We start from the raw sequence: 12,177 nt of genomic DNA on the forward strand, positions 1-12,177 counted from the left end.
GTCTAATGTCACAGATACTGCGACTCCTCCAAAGTACGCGCTGGGATAGGTGTATATGTTATCGCCATTGCGGTAATAATAAAGGCGAAAGGTTTACGCATTGGACTTGGAGCCATTTTGGAACAGTGGCTGTGCAGCCTATTCAGTATTTAGCCTTAAGCGCAGTGCGATGAGGCTTTGTAGCTTCATAGGCTTATGAAGCGTCTCCTTTTTGGAGGTCACTGCCGCCACCCTCGTCTCCTCACCTCCTGTGTCCAGGCCCAGAATGTGTGGGTCACCAGGCGCAAATCTGCTCGAGCAGAGCAGCTGAGGAGCGGTAAGCGCTAATGAGAGGATGTGCTAGCGTGCTTTGCCACATTATCTCTAGCTTTGCATCATGGGTAATGTCTGCGATGAAATCGGCAGACCAGACGATCAGATAACCTTGCGCGACCATTAGCATTTCATTCCACCAGCGCAAGGTCACCGAAACTAGAGTATGGCATCGAATATGTTCTTTTCAATTTATTTTATTAATGAATTTCATAAATGCGTTGTTTGATGGACTAAAAACACAACAGTTGTGCCGTTTTAATGATATTTATTGTTGAAACGCACACAGTACTAGATGCAGAGTACATTTTAAAACCTATCAATTGACATCGTTTATTTGTTTTTTATTTTTTAGATCTGTGTCACCAGGCAGTCGGTATCGTCACATGACAGAAGGAAGTGCATTTAAAATGACTGAGCATTGCTTTTATTCGTTGCTGTTTGTGAGCAGTGGGACTATGCAGATGTAGTTCCCAGTGGAACCCAGAGAGAGAGAGAGCGTGGAGATTTGTGTATGGATACTGTATTGACATTGTGATTCACGGTGATGTGTGCTGAGAGCTTCAGCAGCACATTCCTCCACTGAGCCAGGAAAAGTCCATATTGTATTTGCATTCAGATTTAAATCTGTTATAGATCAGGGGGGAGAATGGGAAGATGGAAAAACGGAGGTGAAGAGCGAGGGTGAGCTTTTTTTTTTTTTTTTTTTGCCCGTTTTCCCCTCCCGGTGGCAGTGCCCAGCCTGCAGGGGTCAGGGGTCACGGGGTCAGAAGGTGACGGAGAGGCTAAGGCCGAGTGAGGAAGCAGACGTAATCTTCGCAGGGGCTGGTAACTTCCTGTTGGAACTGTACTGCGGAGAGAGGAACCGATACAAGCTATGAGAAAGAAAACAATATCAAAACTCAGGGTTAGGTGGAAAGGAAGCCGTTTTTTTTGCCTTTTTTTTTTTTTTTTTTTTTTTTGCAGAAGGGGTTTTTTTTTTGTCACATTCTGTGGTCTAAATTTAATTTGGGCCACCGCATGCCTACGTGTTGTCTGGGCCTTTGCCTGTTTCTGGTCGCAGATGCAGAGGAAAGGTGCTGAATTTTGGTGATTATTGTCGAGCCGGAAGAGAACCGAGATGGAAGCGGGGAGCTCTCGCGGTGACCATGCACAGTCGACGGGCCGTGCCCAGCGCCTACGCTGCCGAAATACAGGCGCGTTCGCTCAGACGTCCCCCTCCCCCCCTCCCCCCTCCCCCCTCCCCCAGCGCACTCCGGCTTGGGAAACAGCAGACGACGTTATCCCTCCTTATGTCTCAACTTGAACTCTGTTAGCAAGTCTAATGGTCCTCCTGTTTTTTTGGAGCATTTAACACAGTGTGCAGGTTTCTGTTTTTGTCCACCCAGGAACATGCAAAATTTGTTGCATGGGTGTGTACTCTCCCCCCATAATACATTTTATTGTATTGGTGGCAGTAGTAGAAGTAGTACTGTAACAATATGCTTATTACTATTGTTCCTACGCTTATTCTCATGTTCATTTTTATTCTTAATTTTTATTATCAGTCTAATTCATATGACTCTTCTTTTTTATTTTTGCTGTTCTTATTTTTCCTGTTTTTATTTTTATTGTTGTATTTATTCTTAATTAGTCTTTTTATTCCTGTTCCTCGTGTTATTCTCATTCCCATTTGTGTTGTTGTCGTGTTGTGGCCCCGTCGCGCCCGCTCACCTGGCTCTCTGTCCCCCAGGCCATCGCTGCGGACTGCAAGCGCGTGACGGTGCTCAAGTACTTCCTGGAGGCTCTGTGTGGGCAGGAGGAGCCACTGCTGGCCTTCAAAGGTGGAAAGTATGTGTCGGTGGCCACACTCCCACCTCCCGGCCTGGGAACGGAAGCCGGGAGCCACCGGGGAAAACAAGCAGACAATCAGGTACGCGGAGCGGGAGAGACTGAGAGAGTGGCAGGCCCCGGCCCTGTGCAGCCCAGGCTCGGGCTGTCTGCTAGAGCCACGCTTTTCTGTGTGTGCGTGTGTGTGTGTGTGTGTGTGTGTGTGTGTGTGTGTGTGTCTGTGTGTCTGTGTGTGTGCGTCTGTGTGTGTGTGTTAGTGTGTGTCTTTGTGTGTGTGTGTGTGTGTTAGTGTGTGTCTTTGTGTGTGTGTATGTGTGTGTGTTAGTGTGTGTCTGTTTGTGTGTGTGTGTGCGTGTGTGTGTGTGTGTGTGTGTGTGTGTTAGTGTGTGTCTGTTTGTGTGTGTGTGTGTGTGTGTGCGTGCGTGCGTGTGTGTGTGTGTTAGTGTGTGTCTGTTTGTGTGCGTGTGTGTGTCTGTGTCTGTTTGTGTGTGTGCGTGAGTGTGTGTGTGTCTGTGTGTGTGAGTGTTTGTGTGTGTCTGTGTGAGTGCGTGTGTATGTCTGTGTTTGTGTGTCTGCCTCTGTGTGTGCGCTTGTGTGTGCGTGTGTGTACATGCATGTGAGTGTGTGTGCGTACATGTGCGTGAGTGTTTATATAAGGCTTGATATTTGTTTAAGTGGTCAGTGTTAGAGAAAGTGCAGAAATCCTGTGTGTTTGGGTAAGGATGAGTGTGTGTGAAGAAGATGGTGCCTGTGTGACAGTAAAAATGTGAATGACTCGTGTGTGTCTGTGTGTGTGTATGAGGGTAATATCAGGGTTTGTGTGTGTGTGTGTGTGTGAGGGTAGTATCGGGGTGTGTGTGTGTGAGGGTAATATCGGGGTGTGTGTGAGGGTAATATCGGGGTGTGTGTGAGGGTAATATCAGGGTGTGTGTGTGAGAGTAATATTGGGGTGTGTGTGTGTGTGTGTGAGGGTAATATCGGGGTGTGTGTGTGTGAGGGTAATATCGGGGTGTGTGTGTGAGGGTAATATCAGGGTGTGTGTGTCTGTGTGAGAGGGTAATATCGGGATGTGTGTGTGTGTGTGTGAGGGAGGGCGATATCGGGGTGTGTGTGTGTGTGTGTGTGTGTGTGTGAGGGAGGGCGATATCGGGGTGCGTGTGTGTGAGGGTAATATCGGGGTGTGTGTGTGAGGGTAATATCGGGGTGCGTGTGTGTGTGTGTGTGTGAGGGAGGGCGATATCGGGGTGCGTGTGTGTGAGGGTAATATCGGGGTGTGTGTGTGAGGGTAATATCGGGGTGCGTGTGTGTGTGTGTGTGTGTGTGTGAGGGAGGGCGATATCGGGGTGCGTGTGTGTGTGTGTGTGAGAGGGTAATATCGGGGTGTTTGTGTGTGTGTGTGTGTGTGTGTGTGTGTGTGTGAGTGAGGGAGGGCGATATCGGGGTGCGTGTGTGTGTGTATATGCGAGGGTCATATCAGCGAGTGTGTTTGGGTAAGGCCCGTCTCCAGCAGGGAGCAGGGTCGGCGGAGGGGCAGGGGGAGAGGCCGTGCCTGTGGGGACCGAGGGGAGGATGGGTTCTGAGAGGGGGGTCCTGCTGTCCTGCACGTACTGACTGGATGGGGGGGATTGGAGGGCGTCCACTGGCAGCCTGTCCTTCCTCCTCCCCCTGTCCACTCCTCCCTCGCTCCCTGTCCGTCTCTCTCCTGTTCCCTCCCGCACGCCCCAGGCCCAGGTCCCTGGTGCTTTACACACTGTTTCAGGACCAGTAATCTTCCTCTTAGGAGTGGGGGGGGGGGGGGGGGGGGGGTGTAGCATAATGGTTAGGGAACAGGACGGATAACTCTCAGGTCACAGGTTCGATTCCCAGGCAGGCCACTGCTGTTGAGTGTCCCTAAGCCAGGTACTCAATGACTCAACTCAAAATGATACATTTTAAAAATATGTTACTATAAAATATGAACATATTAATTTAAAAGGGAAATGTACGGTGTGTAAGTCCCTCTGGATAAGTGTCTGAGAAGTGCCAAATGGTCCAGAGATAGGAGAGAGGGAAGAATTACTCTTCTTTAACCAGGATTGGCGCTGCGTATATCTCTCCACACTTGTTCTGAAGGCTTTCAGCCTTTTCTTATCCAGGCACCACCTCCCAGTCTCAGAGGTGTTCAGGGGACCCCCATCAAATTTATAAAAATGTTATATTTAAAAAAGCTTTTATATTTTGAAATATTTCCCCGCATATATATTTATGGCATCATTACTTATCAAGTGCCTCTACGGTACCTTCAAGGACCCCCTGTTAAAAACCCAGCTTCTGAACTTTTAATTTGACAATTTGAAGGCCCTCCGTAGGTAGTCAGGAAATAAATGCGTCATCCATTTCCTCTTAGCATGACTATTAAGAGACGGATTTATTCATAGGTGGTTTCTCCCACTGTTAAGCCATCGTTTAGATTGTCGGATGGATTATTGCTTCTACAGTAAACATTTCACACCTGGCCTCATTTCACAGCAGGCTGTGTCTTGTCTTTGAACGTTGGTCTGTTATTGATGGTAAATCTAATAATGGAGGTATTCAGTCAAGTGAAAGGTGGCAAAGGCTGTAATGGGACGTGGCCTTTTGTAATGGTCAGTGGCTGCTAACCGCAGTTTATAAATTACAGCACAAGCACCCCCAGACAGGGGTTCCCCCAGAAATTTTGAGCCCCATCAACAGATCTCACGTTGGCCCCAACCACCCCAGAAAAAGAATCCGTAAGCTTTATTAGTACATTGTAAATAAAGTAATTTGTTTATGTCAATTTCAATAACTGAGGAATAAAGTTATTAAGTAATATTTTTGAGGACCTCCCTCATTCAGGGCCCTTGGAATTGTCCTAACCCCCCCCCCCCCCTTTTTTTTTTTGTCGATGTATTGTCACTGATAGCTGGTATCGTTCTGTAGCCAGTGCAGTACTGCAGCACTTGCGTTAATTCATTTGTCCACAGTCTCTTCAATCTAAGGGAACGTGGTCTAGGGGCAAAGGTCACCAGTACAGACATGCTCACGTCGTGGAGACAGAGTGTGCCCGGGCTGTGGAGGCAGCCAGGCGGCTCGACGTGTGAACAGGGAACTGAACTACAGCTGCGAATCAGGAAATGACCTGCCACACTCCGTACCGCACTTTCAGATCCCTCTGAACGTGAGGTCGCAGAAACCCCCATCTTTCCGGGGCTTCTCAAAAGCAGACCCGCGTCTGGGAGATTTCTGCTGCTCTTAGCCTTTCACAAAGAGTCGAGGGGCTCCTGAAAAATGTTCCGTGTGGTATTCGTGGGGTAAAAACTTTGTTGGTGATGTGTTTTTCGCTTTTAAACAATTCTGCTAACGTTGATATTTCTCAAACAAAAAAAAAATGGCCAAAAGTTCAAGAGAATTTCGCAATACAAAAATTACAGAAATATCGACATAGGAAGAAGTCGAAAATGTAAAATAAGCAGGAATGCAGTAAATCAGAAAATATGTAATGACTGAATCATATCCTATGTACATTTATATGCAAACACACACACATACGTTAGAGAACAGTAGTCCACTTAATATATTCATGAAATAATAATGATAATAAAGTGAGAGTACATTTTATGAAATGAAGAGGCATGTGTTTATCGTGTCATTTAATTGTTCGTAAGGATTTTGATCTAGATTGTATCCATCTGCCGTCTGTAGTGGTTAGTCCATATTTAATGTTCTTATGACATTTCTGCATTATCATTTTCATTGTATTCATTCATTGTTAAAAGAAGGAGCGCAGTTTTTTGGCGTTTGAGGGTGCGTGGACACAGGTGCCGGCACCTGTGGATTCCACCAGCGGCGTGAAGGCGGGGCTTCCCGCGGCGCGGCGTCGGTGCGTCTGCGTGCGGCGGGGCGTCTGCGTGCGTGTAGGCCGGGTCGGCCGTCCGCCTCTGTGCACTACGTGCGCCGCCGACTGTCCCGTCTCTCATGGGGGTCCGCGCCGGAGGGAGGGAGGGAGGGATGGGAGAGGGGACATGACATCGCCAGCTGCCCCGTGACATCACCGCGCTGGGGACAGGAAGTGGGGGGGGGGGGGGAGGCGGGGGAGCGGTGGGGTAAGGGGCGGAGGCGTGGGGGGGTTACATCAGTGCGTTGTCTGGGTCTCCCAGCTGGGTAAACTATTCGCCGGAGCCCCCCGCGGCCTCTGTTCTTTTGTCTCTCTCTCTCACACACACACACACACACACACGCACGCAGTCCGCTGCCCTGTGTAATTCACCGCCGGGCTGCTTCCTCTCCGGCCGCCGTACGGAGCGGCGACCGCGTCGCGCTCTTCCTCTCCTCTCCGCCCCGCCTTTCTCTCCCCTCTTCCCTCTCTCCCCTGTCTGCCCCTCATCCGCCCCGGGATCTGGTACTTTCTCTCACACGCAGTGCAGCAGGCCACAATCTCAACAACAACAGAAAGCCTCACATGCACCAAGCATACACTCTACGCCTCTGTTTAGAAAAACACAGTTCCTTCAACTGCGCTTTTCAGATTATCGATGTCCGAAAGATCCCAACTTAAAACTTTCATCAGTACAAACTAAGTGAGCCACATTCAAAGGAAATTCTGCCCATATAGTCGCACATTCATTCGAGCAACTTGGCCCTTCATCCTACCATCCCTTCTCTTTTATTTCAGATCTGCCCCACACGGCACCATGAGACCCCACACAACACCATGACTCCCCACACAGCACCATGACTCCCCACACAGCACCATGAGACACCTCACAACACCATGAGATACCACTCAACACCATGAGACACCACACAACACCACGAGACACCTCTCAACACCATGACTCCCCACTCAACACCATGAGACACCTCACAACACCATGAGATACCACTCAACACCACTCAACACCATGAGATACCACTCAACACCATGAGACACCACTCAACACCATGAGATACCACTCAACACCACTCAACACCATGAGATACCACTCAACACCATGAGACACCACTCAACACCATGAGATACCACTCAACACCATGAGATACCACTCAACACCATGAGACACCATGAGATACCACTCAACACCATGAGACACCACACAACACCACGAGACACCTCTCAACACCATGACTCCCCACACAACACCATGAGACACCACACAACACCATGAGACACCACTCAACACCATGAGATACCACTCAACACCATGAGATACCACTCAACACCATGAGACACCATTCAACACCATGAGACACCACACAGCACCATGAGACACCACTCAACACCATGAGACACCACTCAACACCATGAGACACCACTCAACACCATGAGACACCACACAGCACCATGAGATACCACTCAACACCATGAGATACCACTCAACACCATGAGACACCACACAACACCACGAGACACCTCTCAACACCATGACTCCCCACACAATACCATGAGATACCACTCAACACCATGAGACACCACACAGCACCATGACTCCCCACACAATACCATGAGACACCACTCAACACCATGACACCCTCACACAACACCATGAGACACCTCTCAACACCATGACTCCCCACACAATACCATGAGACACCACTCAACACCATGACTCCCCACACAACACCATGAGACACCACACAACACCATGAGACACCACACAACACCATGAGACACCACTCAACACCATGAGATACCACTCAACACCATGAGATACCACTCAGCACCATGAGACACCACACAACACCATGAGACACCACTCAACACCATGAGATACCACTCAACACCATGAGACACCACACAGCACCATGACACCACACAACACCATGAGACACCACACAGCACCATGAGACACCACACAACACCATGAGACACCCCACAGCACCATGAGACACCATGAGACACCATGAGACACCACTCAACACCATGAGATACCACTCAACACCATGAGACACCACACAGCACCATGACACCACACAACACCATGAGACACCACACAGCACCATGAGACACCACACAACACCATGAGACACCCCACAGCACCATGAGACACCACTCAACACCATGAGACACCACTCAACACCATGAGACACCACACAACACCATGAGACACCACACAACACCATGAGACACCACTCAACACCATGAGATACCACTCAACACCATGACACACCACACGGCACCATGAGACACCACTCAACACCATGAGATACCACACAGCACCATGAGACATCACTCAACACCATGAGACACCACTCATCACCATGAAACACCATGAGACACCACTCAACACCATGAGATACCACTCAACACCATGAGACACCACACAGCACCATGAGACACCACACAACACCATGAGACACCACACAGCACCATGAGATACCACACAACACCATGAGATACCACTCAACACCATGAAACACCATGAGACACCACTCAACACCATGAGATACCACACAGCACCATGATACACCACACAACACCATGAGACACCATGAGACACCACTCAACACCATGAAACACCACTCAACACCATGAGACACCACACAACACCATGAGACACCACACAGCACCATGACTCCCCACTCAACACCATGAGATACCACACAGCACCATGAGACATCACTCAACACCACGAGACACCACTCATCACCATGAGACACCATGAGACACCACTCAACACCATGAGACACCACTCAACACCATGAGATACCACTCAACACCATGAGACACCACACAGCACCATGAGACACCACACAGCACCATGAGACACCATGAGACACCATGAGATACCACTCAACACCATGAAACACCATGAGACACCACTCAACACCATGAGATACCACACAGCACCATGAGACACCACACAACACCATGAGATACCACTCAACACCATGAAACACCATGAGACACCACTCAACACCATGAGATACCACACAGCACCATGAGACACCACACAACACCATGAGACACCACTCAACACCATGAGACACCATGAGACACCACACAACACCATGAGACACCACACAGCACCATGACTCCCCACTCAACACCATGAGACACCACACAACACCATGAGACACCACACAGCACCATGACTCCCCACTCAACACCATGAGACACCACACAGCACCATGAGACACCACACAACACCATGAGACACCACTCATCACCATGAAACACCACTCAACACCATGAGACACCCCACAGCGGAGGAGCGGTAGTAAGTTAAGCTCTTCCTCACGAACGGCACCTCAAGCGCCTCCTGCTGTGCCGGAAAGCACATGGCCGAAGGGACGTTCACAGCAATGTGCCGAGAGAAGTTTAGCCCACTGCGCTGTCGTCTGAGTGAGCAGCTCAGTGCAGGGCCTGCCTTCAGTACAGAATGCAGGCCTGCAGGAGGCCTGTCACAGTGGCAGTCAGTGCCAGTCTTAGCTGTGTTTGATATGCTGTCCGTTTTAGTGTGTGTGAGTGCCACATCCCCTGTGTCGCACACTGTGCGTGCGTCGTTGCACACGGGCGTGTAATCTGTGTGTGCGAGCGTATGTGATGTACGAGTGCTTGTAGTATATGTCAGTGTTTCTCAACCCTGGTCCTGGGGACCCACTGCCCTGCATGTTTTAGATGTCTCCCTGCTACAGCACACCTGATTCAAATGAATGGGTGGTTATCAGGCTTCTGCAGAGCTTGATGACGACCCATTCATCTTAATCAGGTGTGTTGTAGCAGGGAGACATCTAAAACATGCAGGACAGTGGGTCCCCAGGACCAGGGTTGAAAAACACTGGTATATGTGAGTTTGAGTGTATGTGTGTCTATGTGTTACATGATGTGTGAGAATATTTATGTATGATGTGTGTGAATGTGAGCGTGTGTGTACGCGTGTGAGTGAGTGTGTGTGTGTGTGTGTGTGTGTGTGTGTGTGTGTGTGTGTGAGTATGTATGTGTGAGCGAGAGAGTGTGTGTGTGTGAGTATGTATGTGTGAGCGAGAGAGAGTGTGTGTGTGTGAGTATGTATGTGTGAGCGAGAGAGAGAGTGTGTGTGTGTGTGTGTGTGTGTGAGTATGTATGTGTGAGCGAGAGTGTGTGTGTGTGTGTGTGTGTGTGTGTGTGTATGTGTGAGCGAGAGAGTGTGTGTGTGTGTGTGTGTGTGAGTATGTATGTGTGAGCGAGAGTGTGTGTGTGTGTGTGAGTATGTATGTGTGAGCGAGAGAGAGTGTGTGTGTGAGTATGTATGTGTGAGCGAGAGAGAGTGTGTGTGTGTGTGTGTGTGTGTGTGTGTGAGTATGTATGTGTGTGTGTGTGTGTGTGTGGCAGACCCACTCCCCCTCCCCATCCGCTGCAGCAGTCTCTGGTGTGAGTCTCCCTGCTCACGGTGGGTTTATGATGTCTGGCACAGAGAGTGCAGGCTGCAGATGGCGGGGGAGGGAGAGGTGTGTGGCTGCATTAATACGGCCTGCACTTCTCGTTAGCGCTAATCAAGGGCTTCCTGTACCAAGAGCCTGGCCTCACCCCCCCCACGCACACACACACACACACACACACACACACACACACACACACACGCACCCTACTCCCCCCCTCCCTCCCTCCCTCCCCGTCCCTTTCCTGGCCTCCCCTCTCTTCCTCACCACCTTCGCACTCTCTCCTTTCCTCTCCGGTGTCCTGTGCAGTGTGGGCAGTGTACTGCCGAACCCCACGATTCCCTTTTTAACTCTGCCTCGTAAGATTGTGATTCTGGAGCCGCTCGAACAGCAGGCGGGCTAGCTAACGAGGGACGGGTCCCGGGGGAGTCGGGGCAATCAGCGCCTGAAAGCAGACGTCTTGTCCCTGGCACAGAGGTTCTCTGGTATTCTAGTTCACAGCGCATCGTCAGCCTTCCTCTGAAAGGGCCTTTTTCCCTGGAAAGAACAGGCTCTCCCTCTTTCCCTGTCCCCGTCTGAACCCCAGAAGGTCACGAACTGCAGCCAGGGTGTAAGCCTGAGAGGGAAGGAGAGAGGGAGGTCACCGGTCACCAGGAGATTTCTGCTGTCAGACCAGATAAGACAAAGGACCTGTAGTTATGACCTGGAAACAAAAAAAAAAAAAGGCTACCGGTATTTCTTATTAACAGCACTCGCTAGTGCCATTAATATGAGCTAGTACATAGCGGCCCACTGCTTGCGTTGTGTGTGTGTGTGTGTGTGTGTGTGTGTCTGTCGGTCTGTCTCTGTGTGTGTGTCTGTGTGTCTGTCTGTGTGTGTCTGTCTGCTTGTCTGTGTGTGTCTGTCCATGTGTGTGTGTGTGTGTGTGTCTGTATGTGTGTGTGTGTCTGTCTCTGTGTGTGTGAGTGTGTCTGTCTGTGTGTGTGTCTGTATGTATGTGTGTGTGTGTGTGTGTGTGTGTGTGTGTCTGTATGTGTCTCTGTGTGTGTCTGTCTCTGTGTGTGTGAGTGTGTGTCTGTCTGTGTGTGTGTGAGTGTGTGTCTGTCTATGTGTGTGTGTGTGTGAGCGCTTGCGCATGTAGAAGTGTGTAGCACAAGGTGTGCATTGGAACGGCATGTGCTGAATTTCCGCCCCCCCCCGCTTTCCTGACAGGACGATGATGTCATCGTGGAGGCGGAGTCGTCGCAGTCGGAGTGCGACGCCGAGCCGGAGGGCGGGGCCAGCGGCAGCGAGGACGACATCCGGGAGCTGCGGGCGCGGCGCCACGCCCTGACACACGAGCTGGCGCAGCAGCAGAGACGCCGCGACAAGATCCAGGTACGCTACGGCAACGCTCGCGCGGGCGCTACGGCAACGCTCGCGCCCGCTCTGGAAGTGCGCGCTGCAGCACGCGGCCCTCCGGACGCGCACGGCCCCGCCAGTCCAGCATCTGCAGACCCAAACAATGATGTGCTCCACCCCACTCCCTCCCCCTCCGCCACCTCCTCCCATTCTTTCTTTCTTTCTTTCTTTCATTCTTTCTTTCTCTCTCCCTTGCTTTCTGTCCAAGTTTTTTAAACTTGCCCTGGGGTTAGATAGATTGATTAATGCGTTTGAGATCTGGAAATTGGATATTGG

The 12,177-nt window shown here is 50.3% G+C and overlaps 1 protein-coding gene across 1 annotated transcript in view; it reads left to right on the forward strand.

Moving 5' to 3' along the window:
* smg6 (SMG6 nonsense mediated mRNA decay factor) overlaps nt 1-12,177 on the forward strand; it is a 113,619-nt gene that overhangs the window by 83,523 nt on the left and 17,919 nt on the right. The window contains exons 15-16 of the mRNA XM_035433727.1: nt 2,045-2,224; nt 11,713-11,877. Of these exons, the coding sequence (XP_035289618.1) occupies nt 2,045-2,224; nt 11,713-11,877 (345 nt within the window). The remainder of the gene's footprint in view (nt 1-2,044; nt 2,225-11,712; nt 11,878-12,177) is intronic.

This window comes from Anguilla anguilla, chromosome 9, assembly GCF_013347855.1.
Source record: "Anguilla anguilla isolate fAngAng1 chromosome 9, fAngAng1.pri, whole genome shotgun sequence".
Lineage (NCBI taxonomy): Eukaryota > Metazoa > Chordata > Actinopteri > Anguilliformes > Anguillidae > Anguilla > Anguilla anguilla.